The following is a 25,508-nucleotide window of genomic DNA, read 5'->3' as shown; positions in this document are numbered from 1 at the left end:
AAGAAGTTTACTTCATAAGACCAAAGACGAGTCCGGTCAAAGAAGTTTATTTCATAAGACCGAGGACCAAGTCCGGTCAAAGAAGTTTACTTCATAAGACCAAAGACGAGTCCGGTCAAAGAAGCTTACTTCATAAGACCGAGGACGAGTCCGGTCAAAGAAGTTTACTTCATAAGACCGAGGACGAGCACGATGAAATTTTTTCGCTGAGCTGTAAATACGCAGTGATAGAAGCGAAATGAAGATTTCATTTATTAAAACTTGTTCGGCATATAATTCTGCTGCCCTACGAGAAGGCGTTACGCCATTACAAAGGACTATTCTACTGTCCATGGTTGCTAAAGTTGAGCCATCTATTCACAAAATCCTCGTGAAGCCGAGTTCGGCCATTCCGGGCAGCTGAAGAATAAGCAGGTCGACGAGATGCTCTAATCGACCTACCGCCTCTTCCCTGAGCCCGGGAAGCTCTGGCACCTCGGCGGCGAAGAGCCTCTTCACGAATCATTTGCCGATCTTGCTCACTCATAGTCACCGCTCCTCTGCGAACTTCAGTCCGTCCTCGTCTTGACGTCTCCGGTTGTTCCTGAGTTCGTTGCTGACTTGGAGTAGGGTTTTGAGCAAGTGAATCAGAGGTTTGAGCTGGAGTGCGAGCATCTGTTGGCGGGAAATGCCTAAGGAATCTCTCGATTGAGGGACGCCGGGAAAGAATGATGTCGTACCGAGAAGCCCAGCGCCGCAATGATTTCACGACTTGTTGGCAAGCCGAGCTCTCCAGCGCATTGTTCCTCCGGAGTACATGATATTCCTCCCACAGTTCGTCAACTCGTTCCTGAACTTCAGAGATGGTCATTCCCCCGCGCCTGCAGATGAAATCCTCATACGCAGTCCTCTCAGCGACGGCAGTATTCAGCTCGGCCTCCAGATCTTTCTTTTCGGACTCTAAGTCCTTATTGTCGGCCTCCACCTTCACTAAACAAGCCAAGAGTTCGTCATTCTTCATCTGGTCAGCTATGGCTTTTTTCTCAGCTTCGTCTAAAGCGGAAGAGTACAGCCGCTTCCAGTGAAGTACCTCCAGCTCCTTAAGAGTTAAGAATACAAAGCAGCTATGTCAGTTCGGCATTTCAGTTTACTGAGCAGGTAGTAAACCACAACAGGAGTAAAAGAGAGTACGAAAAGCTATACGAAGACACAAGTGTAGAAAGAAGAATTTTTTCATTCATAAGAAAAAAAATTTTTACACAAGGAGGGCTTCAAGGCCATTTTACAACAAGGAAGAAACTAAACTAAGAGAAGGGAGACGAAATCATACTCCGCCAGCTTCGTCTCCGGCTCCTCGGTGAGGTTCAGCTTCCTTCTCCTTGTCTGCCTCAGCTTCAGCCTCGGCCTCCCTGCTCCCCCAGCCTGCTCGGTGCCCCCATCACCGATCTGCAGCACCTCTTGCTCGGCCTGCCCGTCTCCGGTCTGCTGATCAAGCTGCTCGGTCTCACCCTCTCCGTGGAAAATTGGAGCGGGTGAAACTGGCCCTAAGGAGGCAAAGATAGCCTCCATATTCTCGTCCCGGTCAGCTCGGCAACTACGAACTCGGTCAGCAGAAAGCAGGACCGAGGACGAAGCAAGCTCCTCAAGGAGCGGCAGACTCTGGAGACTAGCTGCTATCTCTCGGCCGTACAGCGGCAGGACGACTTCGGGCCCCTGCTCGGCATTATCGGTCATCAGTTTCAGCAGATCACCGACAAAGGCCGAAAATTGATTGCTCAGAAAGAGTTTCTCCGCGAAAGCACGGAGAACCTCCCCTTGGGCAACCACGGCGGCAGCATCCCTCCGTTTCGTCTGCTCTCGCTGGATGATGAGCTGGTTTTTGGCAAACTGGGCTTCATCCTGGGCCGAGATCCTAGCAGCTCTGGCCTTCTCAAAGTCTGCCTTAGCCTGTTCGGCCTGGTGACGAGCAGCCGCCAACTTCCTCTGCATCTCAGCATAGTCGCTGGACGCTTTAGAGAGTTCGACTGCGACGAGCTTGCTGAGCATGCTATTCCTCTGAAAATGGAAAAAGGAAAGAGTCAACAGAGGGGCCACCAAAAAAACATAGGAAAGAAGCAAAGCCAAAGAATCAAGAAGAGAAGTTACCTCGGCAAAGTCCGTTGGCCATGCAAAAGGCTCACAGACATGCTCCGAAGGGGGCGCCAAGACGATGTCTCTCTCCGGCGCTCTTGGGGGCTTCTGGGTCTTCCCCTTCCCCTTTGCCGAAGTGGACTCCGGCTTTTTTGGATCCGAAGAAGAGGTCTTCTGCCTCTTCGGATTCTTCTCGGCATCAGGCGCCGAGCTGGTAGCCTTCTGTTTCTCCGGCTCCTTAAGCTCGGAGGATTTGCGGCTAATCTTATTTAGCAAGTTCACTGCCAAAAAGCAAGAAAGCAAGGTTAGTTTTCGCCACAAAAGCAGTAAGGCACAAAAAAGAAGTCCTCACCCTCAGTCTCTTCGTCCGAAGACGAGGAGTCGAACACGAAGTCGCCCTTGACGAGCTCAGACTCCAGGTACTGCTTCCTAATCATAGGAATCTTATTGAGCTCGCCCTCGAGCTCGTCCAACGGTTCTAACCGAGGATGAGGAATCACGGACTTCGGCCCTCTCCAGGGAAAGCCCGGAGCCGCTGTCCTATTATAAAAAAAGAAGCGATGTTGCCACTTTGGCCACTTGGTTTTGCAGAAGGCCCTAAAAGGCTGTAAAGGGATCAAGTAAAACCAAGATCCTTTTCTCTTAAACTGGAAAAAATTAAGGATTGCCCTCAGAGACAGATCCTTATCTAGCCTACGCAGTTCGGTAGCAAAGGCCGATAAGTGCCTCCAAGAGTTCGGAGTCACCTGACCTAAAGGGAGTTGAAAAAAATCAAGCAGCTCTACAAAGGCAGGGGGAAGAGGGAAACGAAGCCCGCATTCCAAGCCGGCTTCATAAACGGTGGCGTAACCCTCCGGCGGCGAGTCAGCCCTATGAAGGTCGTCGGGAATCGCAACCTTCCCCCCAGGAAAAAAATATTTTTCGTGTAGGGATATCACAGTATCCTTACTCAAGATGCTGTGAAAATACTCTACGGTCTTCTCCCCGGATTCTTTCCGGCTAGAAGACCCCTTACCCCCTTTCCTACCGCTACCTGACTCAGAAGAAGAAGAAGAAGACATGGTTCTTACTCTTTGAAAGTCTGAAGAAATTCTGAAGAAATTCTTGAAAGCGGAAGGAAATTTTTACGCAAAAGAGAGAGAATGCAGAAGAAGCAATAGCAAAAGTGTTCAAATGATGAAGAAAGGACGTATTTATCAGATTCGGAGAAGATTTCAAAATCATCGCACCGTTTCGAATCCCACCTTTTCAGGATTCAACGGCCGGATTTTACTGTCGCATTTAATGCAGTCACGCGCAAGGCACGTCCCCTGACGTCAGCCTCCCCCGTACCTTTATCCAGAATGCCGAAGTGACTCGCTTCGCCGAAGTGATTCACTTCGCTTTTCGGGGGGGTAGTGATGGGGTACGTACTAAACAAGCCCAATAGCAGTGACGGCCCATCAGCCCAAAGCCCAAGGAAGAGTATCAGTTCGGCATTACCAAAGAGTTCGGCCCCAGCCTACAGCTCGGTAAAAGCCGACCAATCAAGCTCTACTCTCAGATCGGCAAAAGCTGCTCGGCAATAGTTCAGCAGTTCGGTCTCAGTATTCGACCGAACTGGGAGATAGTGGACTCATGCAGAACCTCCACGACCTCCACTACACGATCTATTTAGTGGTGTCAACTCATGCAGGATCTCATGCAGGATAGCGGACCAAACAAAGAGATAGTGGACCCATGCAGGATCTCATGACCTCCACGACATCCACGACCTAGTTAGTGGTGATGCAAGCCACGATCTTAGTTCAATGTATAAATAGAACTTAGATCAGATAGACTAAGGAGAAAAAGAGCTCTCTAGATATCGAATCTCATATAGCAAGTCAGTGTTGTAAGCTGTAATCCAGATCAAGCAATACAAATTTGCCCTCCTTTCTTCCCGTGGACGTAGATTTACTTCAGTAAATCGAACCACGTAACTTTCTGTGTCGTGATCTATATTTATTACCTGCATTTATTACTATCAAAAATTCGCCCAATCACCAATCACCAATTCAAATTTAAGATAACAAAACTCTAAACGCGATTGAATATTTTATAGCAATGTCTTTGTCAATAAATAGACAATACATATAGCTATGAAGGGATCAATTCTAAGTGATTAGGTTCGGTTTGAAGGATACATATCATACATCCCAGCTTATATTTGGGTCATTGGAATAATTGATTCCAAACCATAAGGTCACATTTTAATTAGGATTTTAAAATAAACTCTTGGATACATTGACTATATTTACATGCAATCAATATATATTGTAATGAATTTTCTAATCTACGCATTAACACTAGCACAATATTGTAATGAATTTTTTGAATGTTGAATATATTTACATGCAATCGATAGATATTGTGTAGGCTGCCGAAAATCCATGAATTATTTGTGGTTTCAGATCAGGACTAAATTAATGATTTCGCCTATAGGCTAAACCATCAAATAAATACTACACGTGGCTGTGATCTATTTTAGAGGCATTGGGTAGACGTATATTTGCGAGTTTTCAGTCAAATGTTTATGCAAACCAAACTACGTTCTATAATCAATAAATTTCCCTTGATTGTATCTTGTTAAAGAATTTAGTTTTCGATTTTGACAAACAAAGAAGAGATTTTTCTTTTAAGTACATATTAAAAGTGATGGAGTACCTGTTAATTGGATTAAATTAGAAGAATTCAGAAAAGCAATTCATGAGTTTTGACCAAGCTAAGAATTTACTAATAGCGTTTGGCTTTGTTTGAACGAATCTAATGCCACCGACAACGCGTCACGCGGATGGCCCGTATTCCGTCACGAAGGAACGAGACGGTGGCGTGACACGTTGCGCGCCCCGTCTCGTCCCCAACCCATCCCCAGCCCGTTCTGTGTTCCGTCACGGTGTGACGAATGGCGAGAAGTCTCGCCATGCGCCGAGGCGACGTGGCGCGCCTCGGTGCCATGTGTGACGCCCACTCGCCGGCCCGCGAGTGGGCATCGTCACGCTGACGCAATAATTCATTTAAAAAATTGAATTAAATAAAAAAAATTAAATTAAATTAAAAATTAAAAACGGTAATATTACCGTTTATAGCCATTTTCCTTTTTTTTGCTCTATAAATACTCCTAATTCATCCTCATTTCACACACAACTACACATCTATTCTTCTCAAATCATCTCTATTTCATCTCCAATTTTCATCTAACATCTCATCACAAAATGTCCGGCGACGGAAACTCCGGCGGTAGCGGCTCCGGCGGGTTGGATCTCAACGCGTTCAGCGACTAGGGGAGCATGTACAACACATTGGGTGGTTCCGGTTCGTCGACGCCGGGCACCCAGGGTTAGTCGACGCCGGGGGGATACCAACCACCCAATTTTGACGTGGATGCATACGCCCGTCCCTCCGCCCCGTGGTATTCGCAGGGATTATCCCAGATTCGGGAGGATTATCCGTTGAACCCACTCCGGAAGAAGGTCGAGGCGGGGGAGGAGGCCGAGGCGGTGGAAGCTCCAGGGCGGAGGCGGATGAGGAGGAAGATCTAGGCCGACATCCGTACGGCCCCAAAGAAACACTGGCGGTGTACAACGCCTGGATCAGTGTCTCGTACTATCCCATCGCCGGGAATCAACAACCCCGGAAGTGCTTCTAGGAGAAGGTCACCTAGGCCTACCACCAGATTAAGCCGAAGGGGTCCCGCCGCCGCACATATAAGATGCTCCGCGCTCACTTTGACCGAGTCGACAGAGAGGTCAAACGATTATGCGTCATCCACAAGAATGAAGCGGCTCATTACCAAAGCGGAGCCACGGGAGCCGACATTCTGAGGTCGGCTTTGCGGGTCTACTTCGACGACACCAACAAACAATTCAAATATGTCGATGTTTGGAAGGTCGTCAAGGACGAGGAAAGGTGGGCCGGCGGTGTGCGGTCCAGCACGGGCACGACCTCAAAGCGCACGAAGCACACGGTGAGTGGCCAATACTCGTCTGGTGAGGGCGGTTCGGGCAGCGGGCCACAAGAGTTTGCCTCGCTAGAGGTTGAGACCCGACAGACGATGCCGGGGGGTCCTCCCGTGGGCGCCGTCGGCCGCAAGGGAGAAATGCGGCGAAGGCGGCTAAATGGAGGAGGGGCCGAGCCGAATCAAGCCAGGCGGGCTCGGGCTCGGGGGGACCCCACAACTCCCTTATGGCCATGTACATGACCGCCACAATGGCGGACACTTCCCGCATGACGCCCGCCCAATACCAAGCCTTGCTTAACGGAATTACGTTTATGGCAGCACAACTTGGCATTCCGCCTCCTCACGGCTTCAGTGCACCTCCACCTCCTTCGGGGGATGATTCGCCGTAGTTTTTTTTTCTATAAAATTGTATTTTAAATTATGTCATTTTTATTTTTTTAGGATTTTAATTATGTCCTTTTTTATTTTTTTGAATTTTAAGTTGTATTTTTATTTATGTTGTAATTTTATTTTATTTTTAATGAAGTGTGTTTTTTAATTGAATTTGGTTGGAAATAAAAATAAAAAATGAAATTGAATGAATAGTAATTTAAGGGACGGTTAAGGGATGGAGGGTTGCAGGTTCTGTCCTTTAGTTAAGGGATGAAGTATAGTAATTTAAGGGACGGTTTAGTGACAGCGTTGTGGATGGCCTAAGGGTGGGGTTTCACATAAAAAATCTCTATTATGTCCCGTAACTGTGTTTGTTAGTAAAAACCAAAATAACTAAAATGATATTGATTTATTAAAAATATTACATGTATGCTATGTATCTTATACGAGCATCATCTGCGAACATCACTTTCTTTTTTTATGAATAAATAAATTAAGTAAAACTGAAACCCTTGTTTACATCATACATTCAGGCATACCCGAGGAAAGTACAAGTGAAAAGCCACAAGTCGGTTAGAATGAAAAAACATGGTAGAGACCAAGAAACAAAAAGCAAGGAACAGGGCCCCCAACAAGAACGACCCCAGTTCACGTCACCCATCGAAACCCAGAGTGGGCGGGCCTCGTTAAAACCCCTTGGGGATAAAACCCCATGGGATAAAACTCCCCAAGGGGAAAAGAGTACCTTGATGAGTGACTCAAAGTGCGTCGAAGACCAAAACATCCAAAAGAAGTGAACACCGTCATCTGTCTGGAAGGTGGAGAAGGACCTGCTCGTGTGGGAAATGTGAATACAAGATGATGTAGGTAGCTTCTTTGATCTCAAAGATGACCCTAACTGCATCTCATGCCTTCCCATCAAAGATAATCTTGTTTCGCGTTCTCCAAATGATCGCCACTGAAGCCATGAGTGCAATCCCCTTCGCCATCTGAACAATCCGTGAACCTCTGATCTGCCGTCCTGGCCATTTGATGACGCTCCTGATCGTCGTCGATCTCCTCGCGATGCCAAGCCAAAACATGATCTTTCCCCAAACCGCCCAAGTCTTCGGAGATTTGAAGAAGAGATGGTCTGCTGAATCCTCCTCCCTACGACAAAGCTGACAAGTAGGGTCCAAGTTATCTAGCGACAAAATAATAAATTGAACTTTGACTTTTATGCAATTTGTAATTTTTAAGATATTTAAATCAAATAACTATATAAATAAAATAAATAATATTGACGTACTAACAAGAATCTATATAAGATGGTCAAGATTTGTTAGCAAAAACCGTATCCAATTCTGATATGTTGGAAGATGGATTCAATCTTAGAGCATGTAGAGTAAAGAACTTCATTAATATTGTGTACTTATTGAATATACATATTTATATAAAGAAGGAAAAAAAGAGTAAAAGAGAAAATAACGACAAAAAACATAGCTCATGAGCCGCATGTGCGGCCAAATCCAACAAGCAATGTTGGCGTAGTGGACGAGCCGCACGAAATGCCCAACTATCAATGGAGAAGATTTGTTGTGGATGCGCTAATATGTCAATTTAGTGAGAGTTTTTTTATTATTAAAGTTAAATTTGATGACATAATATCATGACACGTAAAAGTGCAGACGTGTAGTTTCTACTTTCTGCACAGTGTACGCTAATTTTTTTTAATTACTAAATATATTTGCAATGTAGAACATAATATTACTATAATAAAAAAATGTAGTATATTTGACATTATAATCCTAATCCGATCTACACTGCTACTTTCCCTCTATGATATTTTATTTGATCGTGACAATAAATTAAAAATAATAGTCATAGGATAAATCTAATTCAACTTGATTTAAAATATAAGAGTTACGTACATGTAAATTTATGCCAATTATCTTTACTCAAGGAATGTTAGCGATTTACTTCTACCATATATCTGATTTACGTTACCTCCTTAATCCTTATCCATAATACCGTAATTATGAATCCAGTGTAAGTAATCGAGGGCTTGTTTTTAACCTTTAAAGTAAAAAAATCTAACCGGTGGCAAATGTGTCATTTCAGTCACCCGTCCCGACCAAAAATCAGCGTCGTGTTTGCAGCGCGCAATAAAAAACAATTTTCCCCATAAACTTCACCATTTTCCCTTCTTTCAAATAATTATAATCAATTATTTTAATTTAAGCGTTTCTTCTCCTCCTTCCTTCTTATACCCATCCATTTTCCTCCCATCTCTTTCTCTCTCTAACCTACACCCCCATTTACATACATTCTGCATAGCAATTTTGATCCCAGTTGGCATCTCAACATTTCGTCGACGTTAATAACGGGATTTGATCGGCGACATTGACTCATCTGCCTTTTATTGAGATAAAACTCGGAAATTCCCATAAATTTGACGGATATATATCGCAGGAAAAGGAGAAGGAAAAGGTTTTTCCGTGGATAGAGCTGTGACCCCTTTTTGATAAACGCAGATAATTGCGTTTCGATAAATTAGGGTTTTTGGTCTTAAATTAGTTTTGGTTCGGAAATATGTTGGGGCCAGGCTTGCAGTTCAATAGGAGTAGAAACGGTGAAGATCGGTTTTACAGCGTGGCGAAGGCTCGACTGAGTCAAGATTTGCGGAGGGCTCAGAGTGATGTCCCGCCTAGCCGTTCAAAGAGCCAGCCAGGTGAGCCGCTGCCGGAGAAGTCGGATGAAGATATTCCGGCGTCGCCGCCGGTGTCGGAGCTCTCTCCTTTGTGCAATCTGGAGAGGTTCTTGGAATCTGTGACGCCATCGTTACCGGCGCAGTATTTACCCAAGGTTTGCCTCTTCTAGACCTATGGATTTGATTGAATTGGGAAAAACCCTAACTTGTTCTCTGTATGTCGTGAAGTTACTATTTTTGTTATTTAGCCGATTTGAGCAAATTTTGAGTGTAGTGCTATTTTGGAATTTTACCTCCCGATGATGAATTATATTTTACTTTATGGTTGGGAATCTGAGCTCACCTTGATTTAGTTGCCTGAATAATATACTTGAAAGTATGAAGGTTTGAGTTTTTTTGAGGATTGTGATTGACGATTTTTAAGTTGTCAAGTCAATGTTGTGCTAGGTCGGCAATCTGCAGTTTTAATTTTTTTTGGTGCTATGCTTTGATATGCGAAATCATTATAAATACAAATTAGTACTTTTCTTTTTTATTCCTGCATTTGGTAGCAAAGATATTATACTTAGGATACCGAATTACAGACTACAGTCTATGCTATTGTTATTGATTGAGCAAAGAACGCATACTGCATAATTCGTATCTGGAAGATATACTTAGTTCCTGTACTTGTGTTGGTTACTCTTTCTGCTATCACACTGTTGGAAATTCTACAAAAGATTGAGCTTTTACTAAAAAATTTTGTTTTTTTTCTTGTTTAAATATTTTGTCAAATGTAACAGATGAAAGTGAGGAGTTGGAGAACAAGTAATGCAGAATCTCAGCCCTTCTTTGTGCTAAGTGATCTGTGGGAGTCGTTTAAAGAATGGAGTGCATATGGTGTGGGAGTGCCTTTGATACTGAATGATCGTGATGGCGTTGTTCAGTATTATGTGCCCTACCTGTCGGGCATTCAATTGTACGCTGACCTTTCAAAGAGCACAGTGAAATTAAGGTACCTGTCTTTTGGCTTGTGATGTATTGTTTGTAAGGTAACTTTGAGTGCATTGTTATTACTTCATGTAATGAATGTATCTAAATTGGCTTCATCATGGACAAATTTCAACTTTGAGGATTTCCCAGTTAGTGTTATGCACTATCTTCACGATTGGGAGATGTACTTCGGTCACAACTCACTTTGTTGTTGCTAACATATTTTGAATCAATTACCAAAGATCTTATCACATCTGACCCCTGGCTAATTTTTTAAACAATTTGGTCTGCTCTGTACTCTCTCTCTATTAATGTCTTGGTGTTGGTAAGTCCTTAGTGTAGTTATTTTCTTATAGTGAGATGTCAACGTCTCCAATAATTGAAGAACACGGACCTCTCTGCCATACCTGTTTCCTTTGAAATGGATGCATTTATAAGCCTGTTTAACCTTGAAAAGATTGATGGATAAGTGCTGAAAATTGTGAATGCGCACACAAAAATATATATTTAAGGTGTTTGCTTGGAAACTCAAGCACTACCATGTTTTTTTTATATGCTGAAGAATGAAGATAGATGAAAAATGCTGTTAGATATTATTTCCTTGTGTTTGTGACTAAGTTGATATTCAATGTTCTCATCTTTCTGTCTGGGTTTTATCCGTGTAGAGAGTTTCCTTCATACTCATTGTCTTAACTGTATAAATTCATTAGTTACTATTTTTATTCTATCTGTAGCTATTTCTCCTCGTCTGATTATTGTTTTGTTTTAGGAGATCTGGTGAAGATAGTGATGGTGAATATTTTAGGGATTCTAGTAGTGATGGAAGCAGTGATAGTGAGCAGGAGAGGGGTGGCTTGAACTATTCTAGAGAACAACAAAGTTACCTCCAGAGCAGTAATAGTCCTCTCACAGTGGATCATATGGCATTTCAAGAAGGTTTCTCTAGCGACGAAGGTGAAACCGGAAGCTCTCAGGGATGCTTGTTGTTTGAGTATCTTGAACGTGACCCCCCCTATTCTAGGGAGCCTTTGGCAAACAAGGTCCCATGTCTATCTTATCATGAATATTTTTTTATCATATCGTGTCAAGAGCTTTATTTTGGTAAACAATTCACTGAGAGAGGACTTAACAATTAATTTTTCACAGATATCTGATCTTGCTCTCCATTGCCCTGAACTAAAAACGTTGAGGAGCTGTGATTTACTTCCATCAAGCTGGATTTCTGTCGCCTGGTATCTTTTCTAGACAATGCGTCGTTATTTCTTGATTCTGCTTATCTTTTTGTTTCTCGGATAATGAGTATTGTTACTGTAGGTACCCGATTTACAGAATACCTACGGGTCCAACTCTCAGAGACCTGGACGCTTGCTTCTTGACCTTCCATTCTCTTCATACACCCATGACAGGTAGGTAAACTAGTCACAGCCATATCTAATGATTTCAGTTTTTGAGCCCGACTCACTTCTCTGCTTGTCGCAGGAAGTGAAGTTGTGCATCCCCCAGTTGTGACATACCCTAGTGGGAGCGATGACGATCCTCTAGTTTCACTTCCGGTATTCGGGCTGGCTTCGTATAAATACAAAGCATCGCTGTGGACTCCGCTGACAGGGCATCAGCGGCAGCTGGAAAATTCTCTGCTGCAAGCTGCGGATAACTGGCTAAACTTGCTCCGAGTGAATCACCCTGATTTCTCCTTCTTCTGCCGCAGATAATAACTATGTTGCCCATTTATCCTTAGGTTGTTTTGCTCTGTTATAATAATGTATGTGATGAATATTTAAAGAAAGTGAAAAATAATAGAAAAAAGAAAAACAAGGGTGTAGTTGATAATGATAATGTTATGAAGACAGAGCAGGATATTTTGGTGAGCTGATGATCAACTGTAGGATGGAGTTATTTACATGAGGATTTTGGTAGATAATGTCATGTTTTGTATATGTGCTATTACTCCCTCCGTCCCTCTTTAGGAGTCCTGGTTGAGTTCGGCACGAGTTTTAAGAAATATAAAGGAAAGTTGGTGAAAAAAGATAGTGGGATGTGAGTCCTACTTTTTATATTAGTTTTAGTTTTATAATAAAATGTGAGTCGAAAAAGATTAGTGGAATATGTGGTCTAATACTATTTATGGAATATTCTAACCGGGATTCTTAAAGTGGGACACTCAAAAAGGAAGGAGGGAGTAGTGTATTTGACATATATAGAAAGTGGTGTTTAGTTTAATATTGGAAATTTAAGATAGTAATATTCTCGTTTCCTTTTCGTTTTCAGCAATATATGAATATTTCGTATACAGTGGAATTGAAAAGAGAATCAGACGGATGGCCAGCAAGCGCCATTAGTGTGACTATTTAGAACTTCGTCTTTCTTTTTTACTATTGTTTTAAATATTAGTACTAAAAAATATGTCCAATAGTACTAGAAATTTATACAAAAGATGTTGTTTATTTATTATATTCTTCTATCTTTATGCTATTTGACGCAACTCTTACCAGCGAAAGTTGGGGGAATGTCTGATGGAGATTTTCGGAATGTGTTGGGAAAAAAGTGTATGGAAATTTATTTGAAGACACTTAATAATACATCATTCCCCACTAATTGCAACCTAATCATTCTGATCAGAATGCTAAATCATTTTATTATATCTTGTCTAGAATTCAATATTTCATTTTTGATTTATCAGCATGCACTAAATAATGTCATACTCAAATATCGCCATAACACGTATGCTTTATTTATTTAATTTTAAAGCAGGTGTCAATTCTTTTCTATATTCTCTTTTCCTTTTCCTTGATATTTTAAAGCGGAAGCGGAGTAAAACCATAAATTCCTACTACTACTACTACTACATGCTTTTCTCACTCCAGCAATCAGTTAAAAGGTGAGTTCACACAGCTGGAACATTCTCACGCCAACTATACTGCAAATACACAGTAAGAAATATCTGAAAAAATGGGGATTTCAGTTCCCATTCTCGCCATCGCCATCTCTCTGCACCTCATTGCCTTCGTGCTCGCCGTTGGCGCCGAACGACGCCGTAGCACGGTGCTCTATTCATCCATTTCTATGCTATTCCTTTTTCTTTTTCTTTTTCTTCTTTAAATTTTATTTAGTTTTTTTAGCGGCGATTGATTTGATTTCGATTTTTTTGTGCTTGTGAAGGCGACGGTGAAACCAGATGAGTACGACGAGAGAACGTACTGCGCGTACGACACCGACGCGTCGACGGTCTACGGGCTGGCGGCGTTTGGACTGCTGCTGATTGCGCAGGCGTTGATTCACGGCGTTACCAAGTGCTTCTGCTTTGGGAGACGGATGATGGGCGGCCGCCGCTCTACTACTCGCGCCGTCGTCTTCTTTGTTCTCTCATGGTGAGTTTACTCCCTGCTCCTTCTGCAGCTACCTTATTTACCATTTCTACCACTTCTGCTGCTGCAGATGTGCTTGTGTGTTTAGGTCCTACGCACGTGGTGGATTCTGTTGTGATTGAGTTAATGAATTTGAATTTGGTGCTAATTTTGATAGAATTCTCTTGTGTGTTCTAATTGTAGCAAAATTGACATTTATTTTATTTAGCGCCTGAGATTGTTGCTTCTTTTTGTTAGTGTTAGTTTGATGGTTATAAGTTCCTTTCAACTACAGGAATATATTTATTGTAAATCTGTGATTTCCTATTAATAGGGCTAGAAAGGGTGTATAGCTTACTGCTAACAGAAATTGAAGTTATTATCCGGTGTTTTGGACTTAGTTTTGCCACAATTCTCTACTATCAAGTGAACTGAGTGTATATCAGCATCTATTCTGTGTAAAATCTGGGCGATGAGTTGCAGTCTTGTCTTGCAGAAGGACCCTGTAAATTTCAATGATCCATTATTTGCATCTTCCAGTATCCCTGACTTTTGAATGTGTACCCTGACTTGAAGTAAAGTGTGGAATTTAAATACGTCAAGAAATTTATGCAATCCAATGAAACCAACAGATTTTCTACTTATGGATTTAAGTTCACCTTCATGTACTATCCAACTGCAACCATGGTCTCACTCTCATCTACTCATTCTTACTCCATACATTCCTTATTTACATTTAACATCACTTGGCTTTCCTAATTCATGCTTCCAGGTTTCGGCACAGAAGTGTGAAATTCTTAGCTGTAATCTACCTTTTAGAAACTAACTGAATATTGCATTGCAATTTTATTCCGAGTATTGACAATAGGATTTTTTTTGAACTTTTGCTCATTAAGAGTGGATAGATTTGTATCTTTTCTTAATTGTCTTGATCTCTTGGTGAATGCTCAGAGCATAATTACTTGATCATTGCATGAGTGAAGGCTTTCTTTTAGAGTATATCTCATTACTCTGCTCAAATTGAGATAGTAACTTTTGATCATATCGTTGTACAAATGAACTATTGTGAAGTATTAGAGATTACCTAGATGGGGAACAAGCAAGTACCTTCACCAGTTTATCTAACCTAAAAACAAGAAACTTTGGAAGTTCACATGGCATGAAATTTATGAAATGTCAACAACGACAACCCAAGTAGGAGTTGAGACTGCCTACGAGAACTACCCCCTTTGCATATATGAAAACCAAGTAAGAGCTGAGATTCCTACTAATGGAGCTATGTTTTGTACACTACCTATCATTTAATTGACATAATAAGAAGCAATGAAATCAGTACCCACCCATTACTCAAGCAAAAATAGTCACCGACATGACAATAATTGGTGGACGTATTACATGTTTCATTTCTGGAACCCCTTGCTTCTGATTGTTCTCTAGAATATATAAATACAAGATCTGATGTGGTGTGTCCTCTCTTTTGTAAAGGGTGGGGTCTAGGATTCGAATTACTCTCTCTCCCCTCCCCAATGTAAAATAAGTAAAAACTTCAATGATGTGAAGCTTCTTACAAAATTGTTCTTATGCCCTTTTTCTGTAATATTATTCATATGGACTGGCTAACCATACATACACATTAATGCGAGTATAGGGAGGTATTTGTATTCTTATATTTGTGTGATTCATACAATTAGATATACTCATAAATATTCTATTCTATTTGGATTGAAATGGGGAAAACAACAGGGTCATCTTTCTAGCTGCGGAGGCATGCTTGCTGGCAGGATCAGCTCGGAATGCTTACCACACGAAATATCGAGCAATATTTCACGTAGAGCACTTATCTTGTGCCACTCTTCGTAAGGGTGTGTTCGCTGCAGGTGCCGCCCTAACATTGTTAGCAATGATGGCAACCACTTTTTACTATTGGATGCACACCAAGGCTGATACTGGTGGATGGGAAAAGCACCAAAACGAAGGAGTCGGATTAACCCCCTCACATTTTGCAGAGAATCAGAATCAGATGAAGACCGGTGAATTTGACAAAGTGTAATCTTTGATTGTTAAACAAAGGTTTTAAGTACTGTGGTTTGTCATGTCTGAAATGATACAAAGATGTCTGCACTGTAATGTGCTAACTTAAGTGCAGTATATAAATATCTGTTGTAGGATTTTTTTTTTGTTACTTTTGATCTTCTATAATTGAGCTGCGCAAATTGCAATTTAGATTTAATCTTTGAAGCATTTTATATTCGAAGAATGTCTCAATCCTCGTTTTGTTGCAAATTCATTCCCTCTATTTCTTTTTCAAATTTGAAGTTGAGATTTACATATTTACCAAATATTGGAACTCAAAATTGATTAAAGAGTTTCGAAGCTCATTATCTGAGTTGTTTTACTACTAGTACTATTCTAACAATCAGAATTGTAACTCAACACTACTATTCAAACATTCGGAATTGCAACTCAAATAATCAGAAAGTGATACGAACCTTTATTATTATTATTTAGTTTAGATATTATAGGGATTTAGCATATCTTTTTCTATATCTTTGTTTTCTTGTTCATTAAGTCAGTAGCATTATAAATAGGATAGACTGTTATTTTTTTATTCAGTCAATCAATATATGAAATTATCATTCTTTTGGCTCAATTGAGTAGCAAACAAGAAACATCTCCTAAGGTTGCCGACGAGGCTGATCTCGCGCTCAACCGCCCCTTTTTTTACCGTCCAAGTCACGACCCAACGTTGGGCGATCTCGCGCTCAACCGCCCCTTTTTTTACCGTCCAAGTCACGACCCAACGTTGGGCGCTCGACAACGACGACATCTCGTTTCTTGATTTTATGTGGAAATCGACGTTAAGGATTTAGGTCCTTAACAGAAAGTTGGAAGATATGCGTTTGAATTCTGTTTTTTTTATGTGATATCTAGAGTTACTCCACCTCTTCCTATAGTTTATCCTCAACATTCTTATAACTAGCCCAATTTATGAATTGACAAATCATGTCTTCATCTCATGGCTTCATCATTTCAATACAGATAAAGTTCATACTCTGTAATTTTCTGGTAAACAAAGTTGGATGTTTGGTAGTTTTCCTTATCTCATTTCTTTTATTAAACATCAAGTCCAAAAATATACCTTTTCCAACCTTGTCAATGTTGTAAAATCCAAACCAAAAGCAATGTTGGAAAAGAACCAAAACTGGAAGCATAGTAACACATTTTCATTAAACATAAGCAAGTTTACAAGCAACTTAAATACTCATACATACTATTTAATTAAACAACAGACTCATGCATCACATTAGGACACTCAAACACAACATAAAATTCAAAACATATGAGATGCATATATAGGATGTGATTATAGAAATTAGCATTTTGGAAAAGGAGTCCCACAAGAGGTGGCCACCTTCTTAGCACCAGGTGAGTTGATGAACTTCTGCAGGTTAGGGTTCTTCATATACTGGCAGAGGCATGGGCTCTGCTCCTTTATCTTGGCGCAGCAAACAGCGGAAGGGCTGCCGGCTGTCGTGATCGCCACCGCGCAGGGGGTCAGCTGCAATGGGTTGCATGTCACTGCAGCCTTTGCTACCTCAACTTCACCAATTGCATGGACCACCACTATTGCCACAAATATGGCCACACACCCTACTTTGCTCTTCATTTTTTGGTGTGTGAAGTATGGATGGAGAATAGGAGGAGATGTGTTGTGGAAAGATTTGGTTTGCATCTCAATTTATAGGGAGTGCAAAAGAGAGATGGAAGTAGAATACGCATGTAGTTTCTTTATGGCAAGAGCAAATGTTTGTATAAGACGTACTTACTATATTTACTATGTGTGCGTGTTGGTCTAGTGTTGCAATAGTTTATGGAATTAAGGTCTTGGGTTTAAATGTACGACACATATTGAAATTTGTATTTCTATCCGTTCTTGAATAAGTGTTATTTCAAAACTTGTGATATAAATATTAGTAGTACTAAAAATCTTGTTTTACTCTTGTCCTCAGTATAGTAAGATTCATTGCTTTATTTAGTTTCAAATCTAATATTTATGAATAATAAGAGTAAAATTGCTTATTTTATGGCTTAAGTCACTATCGATATGGAATGGAGAGTGTATAATAGATTCGAGGTTTATTTTAAATCTAACTGATGTTCTTTATCTTTTGTGTGTGTGAGATTTCGAGTAGAGTGGTGTGTATAAATATATAGTACGAAACCACTTTTCTGAATTTATTTTATACATTGACATGTTTATATTGAAAGTGAATGTTGATCCATGTTAAAGAAATCAGAATCAGATATGTTAAAGAAATCTGAATCAGATTTGAGGCTGACTTCAATTCAAGAAATGCAAAATTATTCAATCATTACATCACATGGCAAGTGAGCATCAATGTGTGATTGGCACAAGGTCTTTATTTGGTCATAAAATCATACTCCCTTTCCGTATTCAAAAAATAGAAACATTTGAAATGACACAAGTTTTAATGCATAGTAAAATAACTAAGAAGAATTGGTAAAGTAAGAGAGATAAAAAAAATGAGTAAAGTAAGAGAGAAGAAGAGAAAAAGTAGTGAAAGTAGAGTTGGTGGATTGCGAGGTCCATGTCTTAAAATAGAAAGATTCTAAAATTTTTATTTTTAAGGAACGACAAAAAATGGAAATAGTTGTTATTTTTAAAAAACGCATGGAGTATTACTTTGTCAAGAAATATATTTGTGGTCATCTTTTACTAATTATCAATAAAATGAAATGAAAAATAATTAGCAAAGGGCGAAAATAGATTGAAGGGGATTGGGGTAGGCACGCTTGTAAATGATGCATGGTGCTACTATCATCATTCCATGCTGATGTGTGATACTAATCATTGGAGTCAATTTTCCTAAACAAATTTCACCCTGCTTTACTATTTCTTGCTTACTTTATTGACTACTTTAAACCATTTTCTTTTTATTACTTAATCTATGGACCACAAAGTTTTCTTTCCATTTATTTTTTAACAGTAAATATTAGTAGTATGGTTAGTAGAACATGTGATCCGTTCTATTAGAAAAATTACTAGTACTCTTAAAAATAAAAGTAGATTCAAATTGGTAAAGTGAATTATTTTTAGGACTGGGAGAGTATTAATGAGTGATTGCTCAATGCTAGGTGGTATATGGTGAAGCGGTTGTTTTAACTAAAACTAGAAGTATTACTTGCTAACGTGATTTGAATATAAAAGACAGATGTTAGTAATTAAGATCAATAAAATTATAGGATAACAAATCTTTTAAAAGGGCAAAGATAAATGAAATTGGTTGGCTTACTCTTTTCGGTGATGCGATGTGCATGCGCCTCTCTCTCTCTCTCTCTAATCATACCATCATATGAATAATTAACTCCATATATGCTCTCTTTGATTCTCCCTTTTCTCAATATTTAGTCTCCAATCATTCATGCCCCATGCGATTCTCTACTTTTTTTTATTTATATACTTTTTGGGGATTTGCTAAAAATCGGATTTGGAGTACTATATTGTGGAATTTGTGGTATTAATTAATTAGTTAGTACTATTTGTTTAATCATAAGCATAGATATGAGTAAATGACATATTTCTAGAACTTTCACTACATTTTCTTAGCATATTAGATGTATTTTTCATTTAATCAATGTAATTTGAGTATCAAATTCCGTATTAGAGGAAGTAGTAAGCAAAAAAATAAAATAAATTAAAGCACGAAAAGCCCCCGGCGAGGATCGAACTCACGACCTTTCGCTTACGAAGCGAACGCACTACCACTATGCTACGGAGGCAATTGTTAATCTCTTAATGTCTCGTTATTATTAATATTATGGTATACGTACAGAGTAGTTTTCTCAATCATAGTTCCCTTGCACTTGGCTAAATCGAGCTAAATCATAAAAACTTGCTTTCAGAAAACTAAGCTTTGAAAATTATGTTTGTCTTTAAATCGAGGTTGATGAAATTTAGTCAAACTACTTTGAATTCTTTTTAACAAGATATTTCTCATTCATCCAATAGATATCTTTTTTTTTTCATCCAATAGGCATAGGTTCGAATCATATTAAGATAAATGAAGAACTATTATCGATCATCTAAAAAAATTTGTCTCATCGACCATCTCAATCCCCACGTCAAATCCTGTCTCATACACAAAGAATCATGTTCAAATTTGTTTGTTCTTATCTAACCTACCGCGCAATGATGCATTGAAATTTTGACAGAGATCAATATTTGTATAGTTCGTCAAAGAAAGCACCAACCACAACACTAGAATAAATTAATTTCATCATTAAAGATTTCAAATTCCACAAAATCGAGAGCAGGAGAAAAAAAATCTCAACCTTATTGATACCAAAAACCTAGATTTAATTGTGTGTGTACATTGATCATTAAACAATAATGCCTTGATAACAAACAAAAGTAGGAAATGTTGAAACAAAATTCAACCAACACAAGTAGGAAACGAACGCAAGCATCACTAAAAAACACTGACTTCATTTCTTTGGAATAGCAAGCCTCTTGCGAAAATCCTCCTCCATAAGGGGGATGCCACCACTGAGCTTGATCTTGGGCTCCCATCCTAGCAGCTCCTTTGCCTTTGTTATGGCGAGGATCATCCGGGGTGTTCTCAATGCTCATGATCTTCACATTCGGGTTGATCATCTACAGTATAGAGATAGCACCAGCGTTGAGTTTGTGATCAAACTATATGTATAAATACTAGTATAATAATATGTAGAAGTGAAGGTTTACCTCCTTCACACTCTCTGCCAGCTCAAGCATTGTGAATTCACCTGATATAATATACTCTCTTGAGGAGTTAGGTATTCGGGATCCGAGAAACGAGATGGAAGTGATATGAAACAGAAGAAATAAAGTGTAACAATCAAAGTAAATGGATATGACCTGGATTGCCGATGTTGATTGGCCCTGTATGATCTCCTTCCATTAGTCGATTAAGACCATCGACCTTTTTGCAAAACAAACAAAATTTGCAATCAAGAAAACAGAATTTTTGTTATGCACTTGCTAGTAAACACAGCCAAGATGAATGAAAACGCACCATATCAGAAACATAACAAAAACTCCTTGTTTGTGTTCCGGGCAGCTGAACAGTCAAAGGCTCATCACTGTGAACAATATAATAAAAAAGTGAATATCAACTTACTGCCCCATAATCAGGAGAGACGTAAAGCACCAAAGAGTGTAGCATCATTGGAGCTCGAAGGCGTAAAAAGGGTAATCTTTAAGATTGTGATTTTCTCTCTCTATGGATATTTAGTGACTAAGAACATTACCGTATCGCTTGGGCTAAGAAGTTGCTGACAACTCGACCATCATCAATGTTCATCCGGGGTCAATAAGTATTGAAGATCCTTGCGATTCATATTTCTGTTTTGAAAATGGTTAGGGAACTCCAATACAAATTATAGATGTAGAACTGAACTATGGTGAAGTGTTTTATTCAGAGAGAGACAGTATTACCGATCCCGTGCTGCCTGTGATAATCATACATCAAAGTCTCTGCTACTCTTTTTCCCTCATCATAACAACTCCTGACTCCTGCAATGGCAATCTAAATACTTGAACCCAGTAGTTTTGATTTATGACCCCAATTTTGTTAAATGATTCATTTGACAGTATATGATTTGCACTTTGCTTTGACGTGCAAGGAAACATACTAATGAAGTTCTAATTAAAGAGTTTAGGACTAAAACCATACATGTTCATACCACGATTGTACGGACATTATTCAAGATCCTTTATTAGGACAGGGCTACAATTTATAGTAGAAAGAATTACCTATAGGATTCACGTTGCCCCAATAATCCTCTGTCTGAGGATGCATGAGCGGATCACCATAAACCTCTGAGGTTGATGTAAGCAAAATCCTTTGAGGTACTGACTATTGTCAAAACTTCCAGAATGAAAAAAATGTAAACAAAGAAAGAGAATCCAGATGAGCTCTCATACCTTGCTCCTACTCGCTTGGCAAGTCCTAACATGTTCAGTGTGCCGATTACATTAGTCTTTATTGCCTGTTGTGTATCATGGCAGGGACAAGAACTATCAGAAAATAGCACAAAATTTGCCAACCATTGATTCACAAATGCTACTATGCAACTAATGAAGACACTATGTGTACGATCTTATTCTAGACAATGTAGATAAGATAGTTAGATGTCTTCATCAACTTTGTAGGGTAAGGCAAAGACATGAGCTTTATAGGAAAATGGTTAGAGAAGGAGATTAAGGCAGAGAGCCATGACAGCTGACTGACCTTCACCGGATTGTATTGGTAAAAGATCGGTGAAGCAGGACAAGCAAGATGGTAGATCCGGTCAACTTCGACTAACAAAGGCTCTGTCACATCTGCAGACGAAAACATTGATAAGTACAAAATAGGGTGGTCTAAGAGACATAATACAATGAACAAATTTCTCAACAATTTTATTTCTAGTTTCAGAAACTTATTAATAAAAACTGTAATCAGGAGTAAGACGTATATATAAAGTATTTGGACAAAACGAAGCCCAATTCAGAATCTCCACAAATATATCAGAAGCCTAAATGCAAAACAGCAGATAGTGATGATTCCATTTGATCCGGAGTGGGTGCGTAACAGTTCACTTAGCTGTTAAACTTAATCACATCATAGAACCTTATTTAAGATATGTATAATTAATGAACCATAAAGAATGCTCACCGTGTCGAATAAGCTCAAATCTTGGTTGGCCAATCCATTGGCTCAAGTTATCCGTCGAGCCAGTGAAGTAGTTATCCACAACAATCACCTGAGAAACAATTTTAAATTATTGTTTGTGATACACAATGAGAAACAAAAACATTTTGTATCAACCACATCCAAAAAGACATTGTTATGGCCTACCTCGTTCTTTTCATTTTGCATAAGTTTATCAACTAAGTGGGAGCCAATGAATCCAGCCCCACCGGTGACCAGAATTCTCATGTTTGCCTATCATCAAGTTGGTGAGTTAGTACAAGAAGTACATAGTAATGGGAATATATGCATGATCTAAGTTACAAAGTGACAGAAAAGTAAGTAAAATCATACAGCCAAAGCAAGTCCCTTCTTCATGCTACTGGCAATTACAACATTGTGATTAATTTTCAAAAAGTTCAATTTGATAAAATAGTAAAATCAAGCAACCTATATCCGTATATTAATCAGTTTACATCATCTAATTGTTAGATTATCTAGTGACAGTTATCAATAAGTAGGAGTAGTTTTTTAAGCCATATAGACATAATGAGTCTATGCAAAGTTGAGCACTTGGAAACTCGATCTTCAAGTATGAATATATTGCAGAACCTGAAAGAACTTCGCTTTTCGCAATGGAGAAGGCTCGGGAGGTGGCTTGGTTGATACATGGCTCCCATTTGATGCCTCCTTAGCCATTTCTAGGATTTCCTCCCCAGTTCTGAATTCAACAACTACATTAAGAGAAAACATAAATTTCCTAACCATCCCTATAAACAATAATGACATCGTATTCAATTACACATGAGTAATCCCTTTTTCTTTCAGCTGAAAAATCATATCTTTAGTGGGAATAAGTCAGCTAATCAAAGTCAAGAAAGCAAGAACAATACATAAACAAAATTAAATGGCAATCATTCGAATTCCAACTGACTGTGCACATTCATCCACTTAATTGAGGAACTCAAATATCTGTCACTCAGAACAATATAGTTTTCCATAATTTCTATGAGAACAGTGCAATCTATTAGCACAAACAGATTAACCTAGTTCGCAGAACAAAATCACACGTATAAAAATATCACACTCATTCACATTGCCTCGGATCTTACTTTCAAATCAATTGCAAAAAAATCAAATACTGTAAAAAAAATTTTAGAGCAAAATCAAGCTCTGATCACCTCTTAATTAATTGAATTTTCTAGTAGTGAAAGTCGAACACGTCTCCAGCTCCAATTGCAAATATTTGACATTTATATAGTAGGCGACGCAATTGTCGTCTTCAAATCCCACGAACTAAAGATGTGGAAATTGATTATTTAACGTAGAAATTGAGAAAACGACGATAAAATAATAAATACTGCGTATTGTAAAGATACGGCGATTAATCCAACATTGCACCTAACGATTTAGCAAAGAAGATTAGAGGAAACTTGCTACTTTGCAGTTGAAAATGCGAGATCCTCGTACCTTCAACGTTACTCAATACCAATTCAAATAGTTTTGAGCTCAGGCCATCAAATTTCAATTTAATTTTGCTGAGCATCTCCAATTGCGGACGTCCGGTCGGACATCCGCGACGGGCGGCCGGGACGTCCGCCATTGGGGCATGGCAACTCGGATATGGACGTCCCGTAAGGACGTCGGATATCCTCGGACGTGCGGGCGACGGGCCGGCGGACGTCCGCCATTGTGGCGTGGGTCGGACTCCGCGTCGGACGTCTGGTATTTATTTTTTATTATTTTTTTTAAAACTTTATATATACGGCTCGTTGAACTTCATTTCATTCGCACCACTTGTGTTAACAAGTTTCTCTCTCTACATCTCTATTTTCAAGTATATCTAGAATGACTAGTGACAGTGATCGCGAGGATGAATTGGAGGTCGCTGTGGAAGGTGCGATAGATAGGCTGCTACACCAGAGGGAGCAGCGGCGGCAGCAGGCGGCGGTACATCGGCCGATCCGTCGTCGAACTACAATATCTCGTGACCACCATGCTGCGCATATTCGGTTGTATCAGGACTACTTCGCTCCGCAGCCGCGTTTTGGGGATGCCTTATTTCGGCAACGTTTTAGGATGCATCGTCCGCTGTTTAAGCATATCGTGTGTGCTTTAGAGAGAAGATACTTGTATTTTAGGATTAAGGAGGATGCAGTTGGAAAACCCGGACTCACGCCCTTACAGAAGTGCACTGTCGCAATCAGACAACTGGCGTACGGAGGCGCGACCGACATGTTCGACGAGTACCTTCACATTGGCAAGTCGACGGCCGTCGAGTGTGCAGAATTTTTGCGCGGGCGTGAGAGCGATATTCGGGGAGCGGTATCTTCGGAGTCCGAGCCGCGAAGACTGCCAGAGGCTGATAGATATGCATGGGTCGGTGCACGGGTTCCCTGGGATGTTGGGCAGCATAGATTGTATGCATTGGGAGTGGAAGAACTGCCCCGCCGCCTGGAAGGGGATGTACACTACCGGCTTCAAAGCCAAGCATCCCACGATGATCCTTGAAGCTGTAGCTGACTACCGGCTGTGGATATGTCATTCTTATTTTGGAGTCGCCGACATCAACGTTCTCCAGTCGTCGCCCCTGTTCAACGCTCAGTGCAATGGCGTTGGTCCCGCCATCAGTTTCGTCGCCAACGGCAACCAGCACAATATGGGATACTATTTGGCGGATGGGATATACCCAAACTGGCCCGTCTTTGTGAAGACAATCAAGCATCCGCTCGGACAAAAGAAAACATACTTTGCGAGCCGTCAGGAAGCAGCGCGCAAGGATGTGGAGCGGGCATTTGGTGTGCTCCAGAGTCGATGGGCGGTAGTGAAGGGTCCTGCACGGCAGTGGTATATTCCCAACATCGGCGATGTCATGTACGCATGTATCATAATGCATAACATGATTGTCGAAAATGAAGCTGCGGAACTGACTCAGTGGACCAATGAAGATGATACGGGTGCAGGTCCAAGTCACGGCGTGGCCACCGCGAATGTGAATATGGGGTTTCCTCATGGAGAGGTCGAGCGGATGCGTGCATTTGCCGACATGCAGCAAACAGATGCCCATGTTCGACTTCAGCACGATATTATCGAAGAGGTTTGGACTCGGAGGGGTTGACGTTGATGTTATTACTTTTTTTGTTTTATTACTATGTAATTTTTTTTTGAATCATGTTTTTAATGAAGTTGTTAATTTTTCCCGTTCGTATGCGTGTTGAAATTTTTTTTCCGTAAACGTAAATTACTTTCTTTGTGAATTTGTGATTTTTTTTTATTGCGGGAAGTCCTAGTGGGAAGGGCGATGGGAA

At 40.2% G+C, this 25,508-nt stretch overlaps 2 protein-coding genes, 1 non-coding gene and 1 pseudogene across 4 annotated transcripts; 2 read left to right on the top strand and 2 right to left on the bottom strand.

The window, feature by feature from the left end:
• Positions 1 to 8,643: 8,643 nt before the first annotated feature.
• LOC121768271 lies at positions 8,644 to 12,042 on the top strand. Of its 2 annotated transcripts, none has more exons than XM_042164706.1 (6): positions 8,644 to 9,304; positions 9,932 to 10,143; positions 10,894 to 11,161; positions 11,268 to 11,353; positions 11,436 to 11,527; positions 11,601 to 12,042. In XM_042164706.1, exons 1-6 carry the CDS (start codon positions 9,032 to 9,034, stop codon positions 11,831 to 11,833), a joined length of 1,164 nt encoding a protein of 387 aa, XP_042020640.1. In that variant the 5' UTR covers positions 8,644 to 9,031; the 3' UTR covers positions 11,834 to 12,042. The 2 variants fall into 2 exon arrangements, with proteins under 2 accessions (XP_042020640.1, XP_042020639.1); XM_042164705.1 differs by having other exon boundaries at positions 8,645 to 9,304; positions 10,891 to 11,161.
• Positions 12,043 to 12,186: 144 nt separating this feature from the next.
• Positions 12,187 to 15,695, top strand: LOC121768273. Its single transcript, XM_042164707.1, has 3 exons — positions 12,187 to 13,163; positions 13,281 to 13,489; positions 15,209 to 15,695. The coding sequence occupies exons 1-3, from the start codon at positions 13,071 to 13,073 to the stop codon at positions 15,513 to 15,515; spliced, it is 609 nt and encodes a 202-aa protein (XP_042020641.1). The 5' UTR covers positions 12,187 to 13,070; the 3' UTR covers positions 15,516 to 15,695.
• A 3,500-nt stretch (positions 15,696 to 19,195) lies between these two features.
• Positions 19,196 to 19,267, bottom strand: TRNAT-CGU. Its single transcript has one exon. It is a non-coding gene; the product is annotated as a tRNA-Thr (tRNA).
• A 536-nt stretch (positions 19,268 to 19,803) lies between these two features.
• Positions 19,804 to 23,348, bottom strand: LOC121769037 (annotated as a pseudogene).
• Positions 23,349 to 25,508: the final 2,160 nt, after the last annotated feature.

Source organism: Salvia splendens, chromosome 15 (genome assembly GCF_004379255.2).
Source record: "Salvia splendens isolate huo1 chromosome 15, SspV2, whole genome shotgun sequence".
In the NCBI taxonomy this organism is placed as follows: Eukaryota; Viridiplantae; Streptophyta; class Magnoliopsida; order Lamiales; family Lamiaceae; genus Salvia; species Salvia splendens.
Note: the sequence above shows the minus strand (reverse complement) of the source record. Positions and strands in the feature narration are given on the sequence as shown.

Coding starts and splice junctions, on each gene's coding strand:
- LOC121768271 (XM_042164705.1), top strand. CDS start 9,032: ATGTTGGGGCCAGGCTTGCAGTTCAATAGGAGTAGAAACGGTGAAGAT. Junction 9,305..9,931: donor CGGCGCAGTATTTACCCAAG/GTTTGCCTCTTC, acceptor CAAATGTAACAG/ATGAAAGTGAGGAGTTGGAG. Junction 10,144..10,890: donor AAGAGCACAGTGAAATTAAG/GTACCTGTCTTT, acceptor GTTTTGTTTTAG/GAGATCTGGTGAAGATAGTG.
- LOC121768273 (XM_042164707.1), top strand. CDS start 13,071: ATGGGGATTTCAGTTCCCATTCTCGCCATCGCCATCTCTCTGCACCTC. Junction 13,164..13,280: donor CCGAACGACGCCGTAGCACG/GTGCTCTATTCA, acceptor GTGCTTGTGAAG/GCGACGGTGAAACCAGATGA. Junction 13,490..15,208: donor GTCTTCTTTGTTCTCTCATG/GTGAGTTTACTC, acceptor GGAAAACAACAG/GGTCATCTTTCTAGCTGCGG.